The sequence below is a fragment of the Ischnura elegans genome, chromosome 3, assembly GCF_921293095.1.
Source record: "Ischnura elegans chromosome 3, ioIscEleg1.1, whole genome shotgun sequence".
NCBI lineage: Eukaryota > Metazoa > Arthropoda > Insecta > Odonata > Coenagrionidae > Ischnura > Ischnura elegans.
Genome location: NC_060248.1, coordinates 133,977,071 through 134,000,862, shown reverse-complemented (window position 1 = coordinate 134,000,862; position 23,792 = coordinate 133,977,071). Strand labels below are relative to the sequence as shown.

The 23,792-nt window shown below is 38.1% G+C and overlaps 1 protein-coding gene across 7 annotated transcripts in view; it reads right to left on the bottom strand.

Moving 5' to 3' along the window:
• LOC124156605 (dystonin) overlaps positions 1-23,792 on the bottom strand; it is a 614,708-nt gene that overhangs the window by 37,287 nt on the left and 553,629 nt on the right. For all 7 annotated transcript variants that reach the window (XM_046531247.1, XM_046531246.1, XM_046531244.1 and 4 more), the window contains 14 exons: positions 23,496-23,670; positions 22,543-22,793; positions 21,915-22,115; positions 20,858-21,012; positions 19,218-19,229; positions 17,585-17,858; positions 13,009-13,338; positions 10,898-11,751; positions 8,799-8,958; positions 5,031-5,228; positions 3,999-4,129; positions 3,665-3,827; positions 2,813-3,129; positions 1,550-1,621 (listed from right to left, as the gene is read on the bottom strand). In XM_046531247.1, the coding sequence (XP_046387203.1) occupies positions 1,550-1,621; positions 2,813-3,129; positions 3,665-3,827; positions 3,999-4,129; positions 5,031-5,228; positions 8,799-8,958; positions 10,898-11,751; positions 13,009-13,338; positions 17,585-17,858; positions 19,218-19,229; positions 20,858-21,012; positions 21,915-22,115; positions 22,543-22,793; positions 23,496-23,670 (3,293 nt within the window). The remainder of the gene's footprint in view (positions 1-1,549; positions 1,622-2,812; positions 3,130-3,664; positions 3,828-3,998; positions 4,130-5,030; positions 5,229-8,798; positions 8,959-10,897; positions 11,752-13,008; positions 13,339-17,584; positions 17,859-19,217; positions 19,230-20,857; positions 21,013-21,914; positions 22,116-22,542; positions 22,794-23,495; positions 23,671-23,792) is intronic.

Sequence of the window (23,792 nt, the reverse complement as noted above, 5' to 3'; positions counted from 1 at the left end):
TTGACCCCATTTACTCAACAATGTATCATCTCCACTGACGTCAGCACATATTCCGAAAAAATGTCAATGTTTTTAATGATTTAAACAACATTTCTGTTTTGCAGTTGCCTACGTACAGGTACCTAGCTGATCTATTCACTGGAAATATCGTTCATCCAGAATGTGTCTGGTCCCAAGTGTTCCGCATTATCAATCTTCAACTGTATCTCAATGAAAATCTCTGAGAGCTCATCCATATGTCCAGGCCATGATAAATCTGGCTGTGTCCATAGATTGGGGACTGCCCGTATACAATAAACCTGATGAATCTTTATGGTTGGGAAGGAGCACAGCTAGATCTACCAACTTCTAGTCTTCATATGCAACAGCATTTTGCACAATTGCAGACTGCATGATAGAACATCATGCATGACAAAGATGAATTTAAAGAATTTGAGGAATGAATTTAATCTAGAAAGAAGAATCAAATTATGAGGAATAAAAGGAGATTATAAGCAATGTGTTAAAGGTATTAGCAACTTTAAGCACCAGGGGAGACAATGACGCAGAATGTATTATAATCCATTATATTAAGTGCATTTCTATCCTCAAATATAGAATTATCAATATCATTCAGACATATGAATGTATCACTCAATATTCATGACATTGACAGATGTCATTTCTATTGAAAAAATTGAATCATCTGTAAATTACGCCTATTACGGATTGTTTTGTAAAATGCACGATTCCTGGGATCTTATCAATTCTAAAACATTAATAAGGTTTTATTTCTTAAACAGGACAAAATTATGCATAATGTTGTCAGACAAGACATTGAATGCATAAAATCATCCATGTTTTCAACTATTCCACCTATTCAAAATGGTAATTATGTTAATTAAAATAACAGACACCAACAAATAATCTAGCTCAACCTCAGTGCAATTGAGACATTTTATTTGAGAATGCAATGCAGAAGCAGTGATTTCTGAATTCCAACCTGTACAACAGAAGAGCAGCAACATTTTTTAATGACTTGCTAAATTACAGTGGAAGCCCCATGTAAAGAACACAGCTTTTTAAAGAGAAGCTTGAGGGAATTGCTAGGGATGGAAGACAAACCGTTTAGAATCCCTTGCTTTTTGTTCAGTATAGATTGTTGCTAGAGAGGACAATAACTTGCCTCAACTGCAGTCATTCAGATGACCAGAGGTAAACTTTGTAGTCAAGTGCAACATAAATTGCATTTAATGTATCACACTACCCACTGTTATGGTCAAATTTTAACGTTTGAGCTTCATAGAATACCCATAAATCTTTCATGATTAGTAATATTAATTTCTCATAATTTTTTTCAGTTCCCGACAGAAGCCTCATGACATAGAGCTTCCATTAGACATGCCTACATATTTTATTCCCAGGGTGCAACAATTCATGCGTTTTCCCTAAACTAAGGAGGCCAGTTTTACATGTGAACTACAATGGGTGAACATCCCAAACATAGAGAAGCAAGGAGAGAGAGGAGGAATGGGAAGGTGCAAGTGTCTAGACTCGTGGACTAACTCACCTGTTTCTGCGTCCAGTGTCACCAGGGGAGGAACCATCCATAGCATTCACGTCCTGGTCAAGGTTGTCCCTACTTGGTGCAACCCCCAGAACAAAGGAAAAAGCATGCAAACTAACTTCTAAACAAACATTGATTCACCAAGCTCTCACAACTAATGATTTACATGGTGGAAAAAAAACTAAAATTGTTGAAATTTCCACAATTAATATCAAAAATGAAAAAAAAAGACTTTGGATTCATATTCATCTACCTTACTTGGGTTCGATTAGCCTAATTTTAGCGACAGATCAAATTCTGAATGAATGAGGACAGCAAGTATGAAGAGCTTTTTCAGGGACACACATGTTCTGTGAAAATTGAATATTGCAAATGATAATAATTTTTCATAGTACACAGATAATTGACTGCAGAGAAAACTGGATTTAAACTGTTTTTGACTTCTGAAACAAAGTATTTTTTTTCCAAAGATCTAGAAATACTTTCGCACAGCTTCTAGTGGGAGAGCTCAATTTTCTTTGAGAATACATATTATGATAGTTGAATACGGATTGATGAAACATTTTGGCTTAAAATATTACAAAGTGGTCCTATTTCACTTTAAAAAGGCATATATGTAATTCCAAATCTCATGAAAATGGACCATATCCTGTTATATGAATCCTTTTTTTTTGAACCTTAGAAGTAAATTGATTTTATCAAAAAATTACAAGCCCAAAACCTGCAATTGAAAGACAGTGACTCCAAATATAACAAGAAAAAAATGCCTAAATTACCTACAAAATGTCAAGTAAACTACGAAAAAGAACTCAAAAAAATTTATGAACCCAAAGTCTTTTCTACTCTGAACATAAACACTAGAATTACCATGTTTTTATGAGAGTGACTGAGCATCTGAGATGATTTCTTTCATGCAAGGAATATACATAACACAAATGTGATTTTACATACACATATAACAGCATAATTTATAGTGCACAACAGCCTCTACTGAAGATATGATCATGAGCAACAAATAGGAAATAGCTTGAAATTGGATGAATTTATTAAAATCAAGACAACTGAATAGATAATTCAGTTACGAACTGTGAAGAGGAGAACAGAAGCCACAATACTACAGAGACCAGCAAGGAGTTCAACATGGTGCAACAGCAGAAAATAGCAACAATATTTAAGCTCCCTTCTTGAAAGTGCACATACAAAAGTGGAAAGTAAGACTTTGAGGACACTAATGTGGATCATTCCCTGATAAAGATTAATATGAACCTTGACGTTGATGTCTTCGGTTTGGACAACTTCCTCGGAGCGGCAGCAGCTGCAGTTGCCGAAGGCGGCACCTGCGCCTGCTTCACTTGGCGGGACTTGCAAACACGGTCCACATCAGGTGTGCGCTTGGCAGCATTCTCCATGAATTCGCGGTGGTCGTCGATGAGCGATTCCAGCACCTTTTGGTCATCAGGCAGTGGCTCTGCTTCCAAGGTCATCAGAGTGCCCTCGAGGCCAGCAACCCATGCAAGCAGCTCTTCAAGGAGCGAGTCGAGGTCACGCAGTGAACCCAGGTGATCACGCAAGCGCACTTCTCGCTGCATACAAAAAAAGTTATCAGTTTTTACAATGACGATGACATTGCTTGCGATATCTAACAATTACTAAAATTGCACAGAGTTATATTGTGTCAAAACAAGAATGTGTTTATTTAACCTTTCCATAAGTGTGATACTTGCTTGCACTAACGAAATATTTATGGGTAAGTTACGGGATATTACAAGGTATTGTGAATACAAGATGTCAGAGAATAGCTAATTTTGTAGGCACTAAAAGGAGTCGCTGAGAGAGGGAGACAAGAGTAGGGAGGGGAAAGGGAAAAAGATACATGAACGTGATGCACGAATACAGTGACAAACGACGTCTACACATCAATGGGTATTCACCGAGAAGCATCAAATGTATGTGGTTTGTATACAACTTTTTCTGGAGAGCCCATTATTCTCCATATTTATTTGAGTTCTCATAAACTGCCACTAGGAAAGATGCGTTTACGTCCTGTGTTTTAGTCTTTAGTTAAATCTTCCTTCCAATTTTTCAAATTCAAAATTTCAGACGCTAATATGTACTGACCTGTTTCGCCCACGTGGACACCTCCTCCCACCGTGATTGAATGATGGTTATCCAGTGTTTGATCACAGTGATGCCATCTGGATGTGCCTTTTCCAAAATGCTTCGGGCCAAGGCAATGGTAGAGTCCTTCTCCAGTTCTTTTTCGGCCATTTCTCGCATGAACCTGAGTGAATCCAAAGTTTTTTATTTTCATTATTTGGACAAAAATCAAATCCCAAAATTTTCACAGTTGATCACCAAAATGCCTTGATAAGAGCCACAGCCATCCACTAAAGGAATCTTAAGTTTAGTTAGAAAGATTAACTGGTGCATAGCAATGGAGAAACACACTTACTTTTCATGCTCAGCTAATTGATTCCTCGTCTCCTGGTCGTCCTCTGGCAGAGGCCCAGCAAAGCGCAGCTTCATCTCAGCATCTGACAGCCACTCCAGGAGCATATGAACAGCCTTGTGGAGCCTTTCCGCCTTTGAGTGGAGGAAAAGGAATAATTCAATTGTAGACTTTACAGGGGCACTCATACTGCCAGCATAAATGCGTCAAAAATGTTAGAACTATAGCACAGAATGCTAAGAATTGATTTTAAAACAAATTTCAATGTTCACGTCTTAAAATGTGATATTTTAAGGTGGAGCTTGGTCAAAAAATGTGATTTTTTCTAATTGATGCCTCTTGAATAGCATATAAAATCTGAAAAGAATTTATGGGTTTCAGAATTTCAATAATTAAAGCAATTCTAACAATGGACAGCACAACAAATGGGTTTCTACGGGTTTTACCTAGACAATAAACTCAGCAGGAGCTATCAATATCACTGCGGTCAACAAAAATATTTCCAAAGCTCTCTTTACTTTAAGAAAGCTAAGCTAAAGAAATACCCTTCTGATTTCATGCGACAAGACTACAGCACAAGAAATAATAATTTCTTATCCCTTAACCAAAGCAGATTAATTAAAACCCAATATTCCCTATATTTAGGTATCAGGCTATTTAACCATCCACCCATTTCATCCGGAATGACTAAATTCAAGAGCACGATTCACTCATGGGAATCCCTACATGCCTTGTGCTGTTGGTGAATTTTTCACGCACAACACTTGTGACATTGTATTCTATTATGCAGCCTATAAACTAGAATCGTTTTTAACTTTTCTTGTATAATTATGAGCAGTTGATTTTTTTCTGATGAGGTCTGTGCATCTTCTGAATACTTTTGACCACGATTAAGATGTTATTATTATTATTAGCAATGAAAATCATTCAGCAGTTCACAGGCCCAAAAGCCAAAGGCCTGTGGTTCTCGGGAACCAGCACTCAAGGTATATCCCATCAGCATGCAATGGCATGGCTATTGGCCATTCTCCTTACCTCCTTCAAAGCTTCCTCAAGGCGCAGGGTTTTCTTCCTACCGAGCTCCTTGATTCGCTTCCATAAATCATCCAGTTCCTTCAGCTGAGACTCAATGGCAGCAGAATCAGAGGGTGATGCCTTTGCCTGCAGCTCCCTGCCAGTGCGACGCACTGACTCCATTTGGGCAGACCGGCTTTCCAGATCTTCTTCAAAGGCCTGGGAAGCATTAGGAAAACTCTCGATGACTGTGAAGTTCAACTTTGTGTTGAGCATGATTAAATCAAAGATGGAATACAGAGTGACAGGGTTAAAGTAACCAAATCACTGGTACAGACCAATTTCCACGAAATTTATATAACGTAAAATCAAAAACAGAAATTTGTCAAAAAAAATCAATAGAGCTGACAGAGACTCAGGTTAGATCTTCCTGCTCCAAACCTGCAGGGACAGAATGCTACCACTGACACCATTAAGTTAACTCTTTTCAAGCCAATTTATTTCTCCTTGCAAGAGCTACTTGAGAGGATAAAATGAACGAATGGTAATGACAATTTGGGTGCTCACATGTATCTAGCTTGATCACTCTGAGATTTGTTATAAAATCTTCTGACTCTTCTACTTTTCATTACCTATACCTCTAGTAATACGTTCTGAAATCGAAGGAATGCATACAATGGCTCGAGCAGGGAATTTTAGTCAGGATTAAATTTGTACTTTTAAACAGGGAAAATTGTGAGCAAAAATTATTATGATCAGAAAATGCTATAGATCTACCTATAAGAGCATTTTAAAAAGTTCAAGAGAGGCAGCTATATTTGTCTTGTAGTAGTACTTAGACATGAACAGTATCACAGTAATCGTGGTTGGAAGCTTTCAAAATGAGGTGTTACAGAAGAATGTTGATGATAAAATGTGTCTATATTCTAAGAAAAGCAGGATAGAAGACAAGTCTTTTGAAGTAGAGATAGAAGATCTCCCAGGTCAATTTTATTGTCCACATTGAGACGCAATGGAACAATGAACAAATGATGCTGTTGAGAGACAGGTAAAAGGGAAGAGGGGCAGAGTAAGGCAACAGATGAGATACACTGAGCAGGTGAGTAAGGGTGTGAAGCAGAAGAATTATTTAGGTGTTGAGAGATTAGCAAACAGGAGAATTGTGAGGAGAACCACGACAAACCAACCTTAGGATTGATGACCGTTGGCAATGATGAAGTTTTTTATTCATTAAAAAAAAATTCATTTTCATCACCCCGAAAACAGCTCATTTGAGGCCTTTTACATCGGGGGGAATAACATATAACAAGGACTATCACACACAACCATTCCCTGGGTAGGGGCACTTACCCAGACGGGACTCGAACCCACGGCCTTCGAATTGGCAGGCGAGGACCTAACCCTGCCGCCACCGAGGCCGGCATTTAAAAAATTTTTATTGAACTTGTCACTAATCCCAAAAATATACGAGGAATCGTGACTGAGTTTTGTTACTTTTTCATACCCTAATCATCTCTGGATACTGTAATTTCTCATTTAAAAATACAGTCGGATCCGGATTTAACGTCTTCGCATTTAACGTTTTTCCGCATTTAGCGTTTATTTTTTTGGGTCCCGATTCATTCCCTATTAGGTCAATGTAAAAATTATCCGTATTTAGTGTTTCCGCATTTTGCGTTTTTCCGCATTTATGGTCGTAAAAATTTGTCCCGCTCAAAATTGTTTTGCCCGATTTAACGTTTTTTCATTACGGTTCATCCAAATCTTCGAATTTATGCTCATCAACAAGAACAGTCTCATGAAAGTTTACCAAGAGTCGATAGAATCTACCGGGGAACGCTTCTTCAACTGCTTTCTTCCGCGAGCGCAGCGCTGCGACCTTCAACTAGCAAGCTGGGTGATTTGTCTTCTCGTAATGTTTCGCTCCCCTTCTGATCCAAACACCAGGCACTTTTTGTATCAGATCCGATCTAATGGAGCAAAGTCATCCCTTAATAACCTCGAACTACCTTATCCTTCACTTCTTGAACTTGACTTCGAAGATACGTGACGACTGATGACACGAGTTATCCTCCGAGGGCCGCTACAATAATGGTTTTCTCGTTATGTTTTCAATTGATGGCTTATGCCCCTTTCAACTCTACTACCTACGGGCAGTCGATTATGAGCCCAATATTTTTTCAGTCGGCTACTTTCTCTTTTCAAAAGAGGAGGCCCAATATCATTTGCGCAGTTCGCTAGAAGATTCTTTCTATAATCCATTCCAAGGTCAATTTCCACGGAGGAACAGCGAAATAACCGAGGAAGTGTTTCCCCTGTCGTGATCGTGAGTGATAGCATTCTTTCCCTATATGGAACAACATTATTTTACATCGTAATTTAGATATCCCGGAGCCAATTTACCGACATGCGGCTGGTTGATATCGATGTCGATTCAAAAATATCTATCTGGTGCTAATTAAAGTCAAAAGATAATGACAATCGGAGTTTTGACGAACTATCACGGTCCATTACTCAAAATAAATCGATCATGCTGGAAAAAAATCACCGCATACTCACGGTAGAATAGATGAGCGCGGAAAAATACGAAAATCCGGCAGGTATCCCTTGGTGGTTGACTTCGAATTCATAACCCTGACGAAATTGCCAAACTCCAGAGGCACTGACAATTTTTCGGATGAAATCCAGTTCTGTTGAAGATTAAACCTTTTCACTTAACAGAGTTTAGCTAATCGTCATTCAAGGTCCAACCAAATTTTATTAAAAGCTGCCGAGAAACAAGGCGAGTCGGAGTCAAGGTGATCAGCGCGCCGCGTAAGCAACTTCTCCCGGCTCCATTCGACCTGCATAAGGCCGCGGATATATGACAACGAATCTGGTGTTATCATCGTGTTAAATCACCATCGACTTGTACGCATACTAGAAATAAGATTCTACTTTTTTGGATGACCTCGAAATCCAAAATGTGTGCATAGGAGGCTTTTTGAAGGCTCATAAATCCCTTGTTTCGCCGAGGCAACAGGAAACGTTAAGTTGGCAAAATTCCAGAAAACCTCCGTTTTAGCATGTATTAAACGAGGTCAAGATAAGGAAAAAATAATAATTATGCAATAATGAAGTAAAATTGCTTTTGGATAGAGGTTGAATGCAAAAGCGGATCCAGGATAGGGACAATTGGGGGCATAGATATAGAAAACCTCAGGTAGTTGAGAATTCGGGATTAGCGATCTTCTGCTGCCCCTTTATTTCACTCATTCCTCATGATTTTTCGAGTACCTACTTACACCTTTTCTTATTATATTAGAAATGCTATAGTCACCTACAGGTCACTTTTACAGAAAAAATTCTAAATTTCATCGAGATCGCTGAAATATGCATAAAAATGGAATCACTAATGCGCACAATAATAATCCGTGTGGGAATGCTTATAAGTTGATGTTTATTAGAATTTTCTTAAAATATTTCATTAAAACAATTGTCATCCTCTCATTACTTATTTTTACTACCCATTTTTTTAGCCGATTCCTGAAAAGTATTATCCGACCTTCATAGGGCAGAGAAAATTTCATTAAAGAATTTTTTGCTGCATTCAGCACCTTTTAGGTACTTGAAATAATATTTTTTATTAATAAAAAGCCATTCCAATCATTACAGACCCTAAAACCTGAAAAAATGGCAGGTCCTCATTTAGTGTTTGTCCGCATTTAGTGTTTTAAATTTTGTCCCCCCTGAAAAACCTTAAATCAGGATTCTACTGTAATAATAAAATAGAAGACCTTCAAAGCTCACCTTGTGATGCTCCACGAGAGCCATCACTGTGTCCAAATCTCCGTGAACAGGACCATCCGCAACAAGGCCACCCTCTACTTTCCTCATCCAATCCATGAGAGCTTGGACAGCATCTTTGAACTGGCCAGAAAAGAGGAGGGCCTCTTCCAGCTTACGCTGCCTGTAATTGTTTAAGCAGAGAGAAAAATCTTATTTCACACCTCGACGATATGATGATATGTATTAATGATTACCATAGCTTCCCACAAATATGGAATTGAAAAGAGATTCACATGAATGCAAACCATTGTATTTTACACCACGTTGATTGTGCAGAGTGACGTTAAACAGGATACTTGTGAATACAGATGAGTAAGCATTAGTGGTGGGTAAAACTTATGTACTTGACCAAATTTAATATCTAAGGATTTTATATCCAATCAAATAAATAATTGAATCCCAGATCCAACTTGAGAATTTATCATGCATTTGAAAGTGACAGAGTTCTATCCTTGGAAATCCTTCTCTTAAAGAAAAATAAATAGCAAGCAGTCAAAAATCTTTCACATTATCCAACTCATATACCTAATAACTTCAATGGAAAATTTCACAGGTTTGGTAGGGGAAATCACATGGTATGCAGAAAAAAGAATCCTTTAACTTGTGTTGACAGACTTGTCATCTCAAACGCCAATTAATTTTTTATCATCTCAACTTTATTTGAATCTTGAAACACACTGATTTTGAATTGTGGATCAAGAACTGTGGCATAAGTGAATAATTGTTCTTTTTCCAGAAATTCATAATGACTTTTAATGGAAAACAGCAAATCAATGATGAAACCTTGTAGATGACTATGCGAAAACTTCTTAGTTTCAAGGAAGTTAATAATGCTATTCACAAGGGAGATAACTTAAGAAACTGTGACTGCACTTCCACTGGCAAGAAATGTTGCTCCTTCAAAAACATCCAAAGCATTAATTGATTGCTTGATAGCATCGCACTGTGGTGGAGCTATGTCTACATTAAAACTCAGGTTAGACGCAGCTAATGTTTTTTCTTGCTTCTGTTTCAGAAGACACCTAATCATTTTCAAAGGCAAGTTCCATATTGTGGGTTCATCCTGGATGAGCTCATATTGCCGGCCTCGGTGGCGGCGGGGTAAAGTCCTCGCCTGCCAAACCGAAGGTCGCGGGTTCGAGTCCCGCCTGGGTAAATTACCCTTATCCAGGGCATGGATGTTTGTGATTGTTAAATGTTATCAGCCCCGATGTAAAGGCCGAACAGTGCTGTTTTCGGTGGTGTATGAAATAAATAAATAAATAAATAAATAAATAAATAAATAAATAAATTGAGAGGTGGTGAAAATAATTTTTTTGAATATTGGTGTATTGATAGTATGCACCCAGCACTCAGCCCGCGCATGCGATCGTTGAAGTCACCGAGACCCACCGTTATTTTTTACTATTATTTTAACGAAAATTTCAATCCTTTTTCAACTTTGACGCATCATTGCGGAACCATTGTTCGGCATAGAATAACAAAACTGACGTTGTCAGGGGAAGCCCTCATCCTTGTAGTCTTCAAATCTGTGACAATCTTTCCGATGAGTGGAATGGTTTGGAAGCAATAGCTAAATGCATGACAGAAGGCCACCCTCACATAAGTAGATTATTTTTCCCGCCTTTTTCAATTTTTTTGAGTGGTTCAAAGGGGGAAATCGAGTGTTTTTAGAGTTTCCCCCGATCATTATCAGTCCCCCATGTTGAACGATACCTATTTACCACTCTTATTCTCCAATTTGATATAATTGATCAACTTGCCTAAAACAGGGCTGCATGTACTAAACGACTAGTCCTCTACGTGGTTTCCTAGTCAACTATGAACGACGTGCAAGTGACAGTGTATGGCGCAAAATTCAAGTATTACAGGTATTCGATATCATACTTTAAGCATAATTATTCGAGATATTGAATATTGAATACTTTCTAGCATTTGAGGTAATCGAGTATTCGCAGATACTATTCACACATCTCTAAATTGAACACAGCCACTACAATGGAGCAAAACGCATCAAAGGATGAACCCTTAATAAAAACTGAAAACTGTCTCGCACTCACCTGTCCACCGACTTGGCACACACGCTGTTCCACTTCTCTTTGAGCTCAAGCGCCATCTGCTTGAGAGGCGCCTCATCCGTCTTGGGCGCCCTCTCTCGCAGAGATTTCCCCGACCGCATGGCTGCGTCATAAGTGGGCTGCTTGGCTGCCAGTGCCTTCTGGAACTCACGGTGCTTGGAGAGCAGGGCCTTGATCCTGTCAGGGTCACTGCCAGCAGTGCCCCCTGGTGCGGCCGAGCCTAAACCAGCGGCGTCGGCATCATCAAGACCCTTCTCGGCCTCCACCAACCAATTCATGAGCGAGGACCACGCATCGTGGTACTCCTTAGCCTCCTTGTAGCCGTGGTCCAGCGCACGCGTCCGTTCAGCCGATTTGGACACAACGCGCTCCCACCTGTGCTGCACGCTCACCAGCAGATTCTTGATGAGGATCACATCTGCCTTCTGACTGAAGTACTTGAGGTGCGTACCCTTCTTGTCCAGGTTGAGCATCGCCTCCCTGTGCACCCCTACGTCTTTCTGGAAAGCCTTGTGTTCTTCGATCTGTGAGAGGATCTGCTCCAGCACCCGCGACACAGGCTTCAAGTTGCTCAGTGTCTTCTCCGCTTCGGTCAGCCAGTCGACAAACGCTTTGAGGGCCGAATGGAACTCGTTTGCCTCCCTCAAAGCAATCTCGAGTTTGATCTTCTTGTCATTCGCACGCGACATAACACTCTCCCAACGCTGTTTTAACGTCCTTAAACTGTGTTGCAGGTTGGTTGCAGCACCAGAAGCAGATTTTTTGAGGTACTCGTTGCCCTGCTGTTGAAGTGTTTCCACTTTGGGTCGATTGTTCTCCAATTCGTTGTACACCTCCTGTAAGTGAGAGTGAAAGATTAGAGCCACAGAAATTAGCAAATAAAAAAACATTGGCAGAGCAACACTGCCAACAACCGGCAATGACTATAAATTTTCATATTTGAATCCTTTGAATATAGAAAAAGATTTGAGGATTGAAGAATTTAAAATTCACGCATCTTGGTAGATTTCTCAGGGAGGAAAACTTTTAGCTGAGAATGTTTCAGCTTAGAAACAAAGCCGTAGCTTTGTAACTTATAAAACTATTATGTTAATTAATCTTGTGGGAGCTGCAGTGAACAAAGGATTTCCATGATTTAGGACAATTGTGAGTGATACATTTCATTTTTTAAACATCGTTTGTAGAATTTGAGAGCAATCTTTACTCTGATTTTTCCCAGCAATCACCACGTGATGAGCCCTTTTCTCATGTTAATTTCTTTCACGTGATGTCATTCACCCTGTACACAAGTTCTACAATTCAATGGATGGGAATACCATTTCAGGAATAAAATACAAAAATAAATAGACAGAAAACCAAGATGCTGTATGCAGAAGAGTGAAAAAAGTGGCCGAATTTCACCTAAAAGGAGAGAGATTTGAGAAAGTGGAGTGAGTCATTTACTTATCCAGAGAGCACTATTACCAGGAATGGAAGAATCACAACAGCCATCATGTGTCGTACAGCACAAGCCAAGATGTCATTCAAGACACAAAGGCTCCTATTAGGCTTGAGAAGCATAAGGCAGGATAAAAATGCGTGAAAACATTTTTGTGGGCAGTGACTCACTATGGTTAAGAATCTTCGACCATTTGAAAAAGTGATCAGAAAAGAATAGAGGCTGGTCCTGGTCTGGTGGATGATGAAGATAAAACAGAGGGATAGGGAGAGAAATGAAAAGGTAAAAAGAAGAATAGGAGAAGGAAGGACACAACGGATCACTGTTTGCCTCAAAAGAACACAATGGATTGGCCACGTTTTAAGTCACAGCAGCTACGTGGGAAACATAATGGATGGAAAATTCCAAAGGGGATGATCAAGGGACAAGTGCCAAACGCACAGATCAAGAAGAATAGGGGGGGGGGAGAAGAGCCTAAGGGAGGTAAAAGGATTGGTGGAAGAGATGAAATGGACACATGGGGAGAGAGCTACACATTAAATACAAATCCTAGGATTGCAACAGTATGATGACGACGGGAATGCCGCAAACAATGTTTCTATTGCATGTTACATATATTCTGCAATGAGTCGCAACATGTTGCAATGAAACCCACCATGAACCTCTCCAACTGCTCAGTGGCTGTCTCAGGCAGACCACCAACGGGCTTCGATCCAGCAATCACTCCGTCCACGTCAGCCAACCACAAAAGCATGTCCTGGAGGTCTGCGCTGAACGCTTGCGCTTCCCTCAGGGCTTCCTCCAGCTCCCTCTGGCGGTCAGCCGCTTTGCCCAGCAAGGCACGCCACTGCGTGTTCAACTGATTCAGCCGCTCTTGCGTGGCCGACGCATCTGCCGAGCCCTTCTCAGACTCCACTATTTGCCTGCCTGCGTCATTCAGCGTGTCCACACTCGTCTGGTGAGCCTGGATATCATTCACCAGCACCTACACCAAATAGAGAAAGAGACCATTAATAACTCCCATGAATATTATAGTGTGCAGGAAGACTTCTTGGGTTTCCAACTGGTGCAATAGATACAGCAGACTCTCATTTATACCAACAATGTTATTACAAGTTTTCGTAGTTAAAAAGAAAAGTCATGGTCCTGCTCAAAGGGATGTGTGAACATATTGTAAAATAAAGAATATGTCAAATTTTTCAGCGCCTCAAAAATACAAACCTAGGTCACAGCCCTAATAGCATGAAAAAAATGTTGTAACTCAGTTTGATGAGTGCAAAAGAGGATCTAAATCGCCCACTGCTCTACAAATGGCCACAAAGGTTGGCCGTACACCCTGGATCCTAGAATTATAGAATTTCCACTCAAACAATGGATTTTTCACAAAGGCATTAAGCAAGGTGGAGAATAAGGGGGTCTCAATAGATTGGCAAACCTGCAGTGTCCTCTGCCAAATCAAATTGGCAAAATGTCCACGGTCTGAGAGAGGCCAAACATTCAAAGGACATAAAGATGGGCGTTAGAGAAGCTTTGAAGGAGACTTGATGGGTTACACTTTTCATCTTATTCTCAGAATGACTCATTCAGTTTAATCTCTTTGTGCAGGAAATATCTATTGGAACAATCATTTCTTGAAGGTGAGGTATCTTCCTGTAAAGCCAATTCTGGTAATAATTCTTAAGCTAGTAATGGATTGATGTAACATTTTATCTCTGAATTTGACATCTTGTGCAGTGTAGCAATTGACACCCTGAGAGTTAACTATCTATGACTTAGAAGACACATTTACAGCTTTTGCCCATAGCTTACCTTGGACTCATCAAAGTTAAGAATTTATTCTACACTATTTAGGTTTACAAGGCCACTTTAATTCCCTCTGGAGATAGTGCAAGGCACCCACTAAGGACACACGCCTAACATTGCATTCATGTAACAATAAAGTGAAACACACCAACTAGTGATTTAAATCAATTTATAGAAAAATTGGATGAACTACTCCATTCATTTTACAAGCGTGACAGAACATTGGTTGTGACTGGTGATTTTAATTGTGATTTATCCGATCTGCATCAGGCTGCAGATCTCATGAATACTCTACATTCGTATGGTTTGCATTGTTTAATTAATAGTCCAACTCGTATTACCAGTAATTCAAGTTCTCAAATTGACAATATTATTACAAACTATGATGTATCAAAATGTAAATCTGCAGTAATTGATAAGGGTCTATCAGATCATTGCATGCTACATAGAAACAAAGTTAATGTTAGATTCAGAAAATAATTCTGATACAAACTACTACTACAGGAAATTTTTCACTAAAAATAATATTAACCAATTTAAAAATCTACTTTCATTGGTAAAATGGGAGGACATTTTGAATAATGGCGGAGATTCTCTAGATACAGATTTCAGTAATTTCTATTCACAATATTGCCAAATAACTGAATATGCTATACCAACAACCGGAGTGACCAAATGCAGTAACAAAGTAATAAAAAAAACCTTGGTTAACCCCTCAAATTATAGAACTTTCAAGAATAATAAAAATGAAAGCAATTAATGTAAAATTGGACAAGTCCCCTGAAATTTATTCTGATTTTGTAAAAACTAAGAAAAGTTATGCTTCAGCTATCAAACAAGCAAAAAAATCTTTTAACGACTCAAGGTTATCCTCAGCTATGAATAAAACAAAGGAATCCTGGAAAATAATTAATGATATGCTTGGAAAAACTCAAAAGAGATGCATACCAATATTTTTTGATAAGCAAGGCATTTCCATAACTGACCCAAAAACAATTTCAAATAAAATTAATGAATTTATGCTTGAGCTCCCAAAAATTAGCCCAAGTAACTATGGTACAACTGACATCAATGATGGAAATGCTAATGACTCTTACCCCACTAATTCCTTATATCTATCCCCCACTAATGAAAAAGAAGTATTTTCCTGCCTCCAAAAGTTAAATAAAAAACAATCTCCAGGAATTGATAACACTGATAACATATATCCTTACATGTGCCTGTTTTGTCAAATCAAACCCTTCCCATTTTCTTCAAAACTCTACCTACCATGATCACCTCACCCGTTCTAGAAATAACATCCATTCAAACCAATATTCCAGCTCTCTCTGCCTAAAAGGTCCCTACCACTCTGCCTCGATCCTATACAATAAAGTTCCCGATGAAATAAAAAATTGCAAATCACCTTCCGAATTCAAAAAGAGACTAAAAATCCTCCTAGCTGAAAAATGCTATTACAGTATTAATGAATACCTGGAGGATGCATTATAAAGGAAATTTTCTAGATGGCAACTTGAATGCCAATAATTTTCCATACTTCCTGTTAGTATGTTTATAACCCTCTCAGCTCTGTTTCTAATGTTTTGTACATATAGTGAAATGATTATCTTGAGAATTTCCAAGAACCTGGAAAATTTTCAATGATGTATGTATGTTGGTATCTCATATTCAATCATGTATGTATGTTGGTATCTCATATTGACTTTAGCCTTGCAGATGTATAATTTGCCAATGGTGAAATAAATTTATTATTATTATTATTCAGCCAAATTTGGTCCCACAGAGCAAAGACTTAATCATTCAGCCATTAGTACTTTTAATTAACAAGTCTCTTGATACTGGAGTTTTCCCTAGTGAGTTGAAACAAAGTAAAGTAATACCTATTCACAAAAAAAGGCACAAGTGATGATGTAACTAACTACAGACCCATATCGTTGTTGTCTGTATTTTCCAAATTATTTGAGCTTATTTATTACAATAGACTAATAGCCTTCTTGGATAAATTTAATATATTATCTGACTGTCAATGGGGATATAGAAAAGACAGATCAACAGAGAAAGCACTCCTCAACACCATGAACTTTGTGTCTAGCTCTCTGGACAATAATTAAAATGTGTTGACTTTATTCCTAGACTTTTCCAAGGCATTTGATATGGTAGACCATGCAATACTCTTAAGTAAGTGTCAAAAATTAGGTATCAGAGGAGTAGCATTGAAATGGCTATCCTCATACTTGTCTGATAGAGTACAAAAAGTTGAAATAACTACAAAAACTGGGAAATGCTTGTCTGATCCTTATGAAATTACTGCAGGTGTTCCTCAGGGATCTATTCTAGGGCCCATCCTCTTCTTACTCTATGTAAATGATTTGCCCAAAATAACAAATTCATGTAATGTGAAAACAGTGTTATTTGCAGATGACAATAGCTTTGTAGTCGCTGGAGGGGCTATTTAAAGAGACTCAGCAGCTGCTAGAGAGATTTGCAAATGGTGTCAAAACAATAAACTAAAACTTAATGCCAGTAAAACACGAGTTCTGCTGTTCAACCACATCGGTATAAATAATATGCCAGAATTAACTCTTAAAGATAACATTATCTCACTTGCCAGGGAAGTGAAATTTCTAGGCTTGTATGTGCAAAATAATGGAAGCTGGAGAATACATGTTTCAGAGTTGTGCTCTACTCTAAATTCTGTTCTCTATCAAATTAGGTTTCTTTATAACACTGTCTCAAGATGTTTTGAAAACTGTTTATTTTTCAAATTTTTACACTAGAGCTTCTTATGGAATAGTCCATTGGGGATCCTCCTCTAGCCTCCTCCAAAAAATTTTTTTAGTTAAAAAAAAGTTATTAGATGTATAATGGGTGTTTCACAAAGGACTTCGTAAACCACTAATGAGAGAACTAAGACTGTTAACTATTGCATCTATGTATATATATTGTGTAGCAATTTTGGTGAAAGAAAATATTCATAAATTTAATACTAACGAAGAAATTCACCCCTATGGCACAAGAAATGCATACAATATTCATGTAACTTTTCACAAAAAGAAGATATCTTCAAATAATCCTATGGTTATGGGTACTAAAATCTATAACTTACTACCTGACAGTGTGAAGTGCACAAAATCAACAAAAGTATTTAAAAAACTCTTAAAAGAGTATCTGATAATGAAATGTTATTATACTGTAAATGAATTCTTAAGTGATGATCACAAACAATGTTAAATTGAATCATTTTCTTTATGACCCATGTATACTGTGATGCTTTTGTACTTCGTATTTAAATAATTATGTTGTACTTTATATACTGACGAATCTGATACCTACATTTGTATGGTCTGCGGGGAATAAATTATTATTATTATTAAAGTGAGAGCCAGCATCTAAAGTTAATCACAAGAGAGAGAAATGGTGACTTTTACCTTCAGCTTGGCCAACTCCACTTCCAACACCTGAGGATCTCCAGCGACTGGCTTCAACGAATCTAGAGTGCCGTCTGTCCGTGATATCCACACAAGCAGCTCTTGGAGAGCGTGCTGGAACTGGCCGAGACGAAGCAGGGCATTCTCCAACTGCCGCTGCCTCTCAACCATGCGCTTGAGCAAGTCATCCCAGCGACGATTCACCGTGGACAGAGGCTCCTTGATGGCAGTTGCTTGGTCGGCCGATGTTCTCTCCGTCAGCTCTTGAGCTTGCCTTCAGGTGCAAAATAGTTATCGTAAGCTAAAGGGCAATTCAAAATTCAGTCTACAGTTATTAACCAAATTATAGAGCAAACATTACACAATGGCTCTCCCAAGAAAGAAGGAAAGACTGGACAGTAACTATGTGACACTCCATGTCACAAGTGTATACGTGAAACGGAGTTTCACATAGTCACATGTATATCCACACAATATAAATAACGAGCTTTTTCATAGATCAGCGATGATCAACTGATGCTTCAACTGCCAGCATTGGCTCTAGCATACATCACATGGGTGGGCCAGATTATAAAATGAGTGGGCCTTTGTCATCATAAAATGCCCTTCGATTGCATTTGTTTTATTTTATGGAGTTAATATGGGTAATACATATTGTTTAGCAAATTAACAATTTAGCAGAGTGGTTTTTCATATGCCTATGGTAGTATACTATTTATTTTGATTTTATAAAATAAAGTCTAGCTTTGGACTTTGATTCTGAAATTTGTCAGTCTTATTTGGGTGGGCCAGAGGGTGGGTACTGCCACGGTCAATTGCTCAACCCTTATTATAAAAGCCCTTGATGACATGATCAAGACCTCTATAATGACTGCAGAGCAATTGACACCTGAGTCAGTAATTACAAATCTGAAATAACACCAAGCTGAATTTGCTCATTTCATCCACTAAGAAGTACATATATGATCAATATTAGCCTGGCTCAAGTGAAGTCAAATCAGAAATTAAGAAGGGGTAAATAAAGCCACTCCATTTCAGCTCCTGGCCATTCTACCAAAAAGGCCAACAGCTATTACAGCCACAAAGATATTCTTTGCCTTTGCAAGATCATTTCAGCGCCTTCTCCAGCTTTGAAAATCACATGCAATGCTGTCTACACCTAACACAAGCCAGCTTCAGTTCCTGTACAATTAAATTGGCACTAAATCAAATAGGTTCGGTTTACTGATTGATGATAGGGCACATTTGGAAAATGAACAAAGACAGAGGCAAGGACCAATGGGAGCTTGCAAATAAATAACAAAAACAGCACCAACAGTCCACTATGTGACCGAGGTAATTTTGTAAAGCCATATTAGTCACACACCAGAATTTTTATGTGTCAAACCCATTTTTGCAAGGGGAACGGTTCACCTTCAGGCAATGACAGATTTTCTTCTAATCAAACTTCAAATTGCATACATGTGGAATGATACGCACCATTACAGCAGGCCTTAATCAGCCTCACACACACACACACAGCACATGCTACTGGAATACTAGAAGCCATGCATGGGAACATATTCATTATGCTCCGCTTTATTTGCTGCAATGCCAACATTGAGTTTTTCTATTGATTCACTACACGACTTGCCTTCTTAAACTCCTGTCCTCATCATCACCGTTCAATAATTCAATGCATGTGCCAGCAAAAGGGGAAGAGAGACAAGTCACACATTAAATTACCAAGTTTTGACTGTAGGAAATCACCAAAGGAATTAAAAACAGATATAACTATGCCAAAAATTCAGCCAAAATGAGATTTCTCATGATGTAAGATACTTCCAGAGATTGACTGATATCAGAGGGTATAAAGTTTGGGGCTGAAAATTATATTAATTGCACCTCTGAAAGACAAAGACAATTAATGCAAAACTCAAATTCAAAAATGATTCAAAACTAGTCATGAATTCGTTAAGTTTTCATTCCCGACACAATATGAAAATATTAATTCAGGTGTTACTGCACACCTCTCGTGGAATTAAAACCTCATTGAAGAATGACATAAGGATGAAAAGAGTAAACTTTTTTTACTTTTAAAAGGAGAATTATCAATTAATCCTTTAAAATGAAACCATAACAAATTGCAACTGATTTGGTTTATTGCCTCAAAAAAAATTCTCGAATTCAATTAGAATAGATGATTCTTCTTCAGTTTTCAGAAAAATGTATGTGCACATGGACCACAAATACACATGTATTTGTAAAATATAAAAATGCAAAATGCCACATATCCTACAGGATTAAGAGACTACATGTAAAATAAATCTTAACTTGACACAAAAGGGTTTATAAACTACCATGGGTAAAAATTAGAAATATTTAAAACTTACACATACATCTCGAGTCTTTCGTAAATAGTTATATATATACTGAAATAGGGACTCACTTCAATTCAATGCAATCAACAGGTTGCCCAATACGTGCATATGAAGGTACTTCAAACATATTTTATTGTACTGCAAAGGGGCATATTACACATGATACTACAAAAATTCAATGGAACCTAAGAACACATGATTATTAATTTGGAATGCAATGGAAGAAGAGAGTTTAAATTTAATTTCAAAATGGCTGGATCTACAAAACTATCTACCTTCAATTTTTCATTACCTTATCACAAATCAAATCTTCCAGTATTCCTCAACTAAAATCCTTACTGATTAATAGTAGAAATTGTTCTCAATTAATTTGAAATAAACCCACCAACATCAATACTGCACCAACAAAAAAATCCTCAATTGTTAAACAATCACTATTATCACAGCTATTCCATTACCAACAATAAAATCACTACCAATGTGAAATAGAGACCATATCATATTTAACAGCATTTAAGAACTCCCAAGATAATCTTTCTCATTCTGAAAATTCCGGTGAAAAGTATTTATATGTATCAATGGTCAGCCTCAGTAGTACAGATCAAATTTTTAGAAGGAAAAATCAGAGCTCTCATTTCACTAATTTTCCAAGAATTAATAAATTAGAGAAATCCCCTGCCTAAAAACATCCCAACCGTATAAAAATGAGAACAACTATTCTGGAACATTTCCAGGATTATTGGTGCATTGAATTTTTCACCCATCAACATTTCGTTTCACAAAATTTAAACATACATATTTTAGAAATTTACCACCCTAATACCAATGGCTACCAGATAAATCTTGCTACATTCTTCAAGAAATTTAACCCAGTGAATGACCACCACCGACAGGTGAAAAATGAAAGGCTGACCTGTTGAGGGCTTCCACTTTGACCATGTGTGGATCCACTTCGTTTTTGAAGTCCTTGAGCTGTCCAATTTGCTTCTTCACAGCCTCAATGTCACTGCCCAAGGCACCCATGCGTGAAAACCGATCCTCAGCACTGTTGAGGAACTCCAAAAGGTTCTGAAAAGGACACAACATTAAATATAAGCTGATGACAAAATAAAGAGAGGAAATTACATTTGGAGCACTGAATATAGTGAATATTTTCCAAAGACACAGTGTAAGCCCAGTATAGCAAGTACAGCACATTGCAAGAATCACATTATAGTGAGTGATGGTATTTGTACCCCCATACAGCCTATGTTTAACATGTAAAATAAATTGGATATAGTGAGGCCGATACGTACCCTCCAAGGTATAAGCTATGTATTACGACAGATATCTCTCACTAGGACAATGAACCACAGAGTGAATATTAACAACAGTGGATTGCAAGTGAATTAAGTATTTGGCAAGAATCGCATTATAACTAGTGACTGACAGTGTACCTTCAAAAAGCTACTACCAGTAAAAATATGGAGATATCGAGGCTGAGAAGTCTCTCTCAGGCTGTACTATGTATTGTGAAGCACATCCCTTTAGAGCGGTACATAAATATTAATAGAGAGTTATTGCGGTCACTCATGTTACCAGTGACAGAGGAAAGAATATCTACAAAAAGGAGTGCACGAGGTTCATTTCATCAGCCAATAAACATCGAAGTATCACGGATACAATACACATAACTATGCCGATTACATCACTACGCTTAACTCCACTGAATGACTTCTCAGCTTGAGGGCGCAGAGTCTTTAATCGATCCATAACATTGAAGCCCAAATAAAGGGAAATGCAGATCTTATTCCTCTGTGAAATAGAACCAATACGAAAGAAAAGCTGCAACTAAAAGTGAATACAGGAATTGAGGAGCACCCGATATAGAGAGTGATTTTCTAGGGATTTAGAGCACTCATTAACGCAAGCCTCCACAGTAATCACATCAAAATTGTGAATCCACCACCATTAACATAAAAGACGCCTACCTTAAGAGTTTCATGGAACTCCATGGCTTTCTCCATCGCATCAATCAGATTCTCTTCTCGCTTGGCATAAAGAGCCGTTATATTGTCCCACGCAGAGTCGAGATCTTCAATGTGTTTCTTCACCTCTGGCTTGTCTGGCTCACCACACAGGCTCATCAAGCTGTGCCCAGTTTGACGAACCTGCTCCACTTCAGGTTTGGTCTAATTTGAAGGATTTGAAGAGCAAAGAAATCAACATTGGAGAAACATCAAGCAGAACAATTAACAGAAATGAAATTTCAAAATTACAGTGAAATTGATGCTTAGAAGTTTGTATGACCACATATATGCAACAATTTTGAATTCATTGCCTCGGCAAGATATATTCATGATGAATGTCAAAACTTGACAAAAAACATTAACAATACAGAATAATAATTGAAATTGGTTTATTAAAATATGAATGAAGTAACTAAAACGAGAAATAATAATGCCAAAATTTTTACTGAAATTATCTTTCCTTCAAGCACAAAAATATTTCCACTCTAAAGAGTTGACAATGGGAATAAAATATCTCAAACTTCTCGAATATGAAAATATCTCAACTGAGTTGTATTAGGAAGGGATTAGATTATTCCCATAAACTTACCTGATCAATTTCTTGCTTGATTTCTTGTAAGGCCTCTTTCTGCTGCTGTATAGCTTTGGGCTCAACAGCAGGAGGTTCTTGCGAAGACAATGAATCTTGAAGGTCACGCAGGGTCCTCATAACTCCATGAAGTTCATCCCAGAAGCGATTAGCTACAGCTAATGTATCTTGCAATGAGCGACTGCGATCATTTGTAGCTCTTTGGACTTCATTCCACAACTTATTCAGCTTTTCCAGTTTGCGCTTAATATCTACTCAGAGAAAAAGAACATTATACAATTAGCAACACTTCAGTGAAGAATCCAATGAAAACTCATCCTCTCCTTTAATTTATTATTCGTCAGCCTAAAAGTAGTCTCCATATGATTATTTAGAGTTGAAGTGCAAGAATATTCATGAGAGCAGGAGAATCAACAACAACAATTCAAAAGAAATGAAAAACTCATAAAGAGCCCGAATCAGAAAAAAATAAGCATCCAAATAAGAACATATGTATGCATAACCTTTTTAGGCAATTTAAATTACCTTAAACTTTCTTAATTAATTATTGTAAAGAATATTTTAAGACATAACAAATAAAATGTCATCAATGAATAGTTGAGAAAAGAAAGAACGAAGCTTTTTTTCAAGCCAAAAAATCTTACTTTGGATGGGATTGTAAAATATTAAAGTGCTTGGAGGAGGCAATGAACATTGCATGTGGTTCATGCCATAAGGGAAAGGTGGTTAAATGTATACTTCTTACAGACAGGTGTCCTCCTTGATGACAAAAATATCACCCAACATAAACGGATTGCATGAAAATTTTTTTCCCAACATGCAATACCAACCATAACTTAAATTTCAACATCAATTATAGTTGGCTCTCTGAAGGAATACCAAGATTAGAGAAGATAGTGACCAAATATATCAGTACAGTGCTACAGGAGAAGTATAGAATGCAAGTGAGTCACCATTGATGGCAGGGTCTGCCCGCCCTCCAGCCTTGCTGATCACATCGTCCGCAGCTCGTTTCACAGCCTCGTAAGCCGACTCACGCTCCACCAAATCCTCGGCCAAAGCAGCATTTTCATCCATTTGGTCTCGGATCCTTGGAGGGTGAGCAGACACAGGCTCTGCTCCCGACACCTACACACACAGGGAGGGGAAAGGAAATTCACTAAGCAACCACCAGCTGCAGCTGATACAGGATATGGTTAAGGGGGGTCTGAACAATATTTCCATTCTTCCTAGTGTAAATTGGATACCTA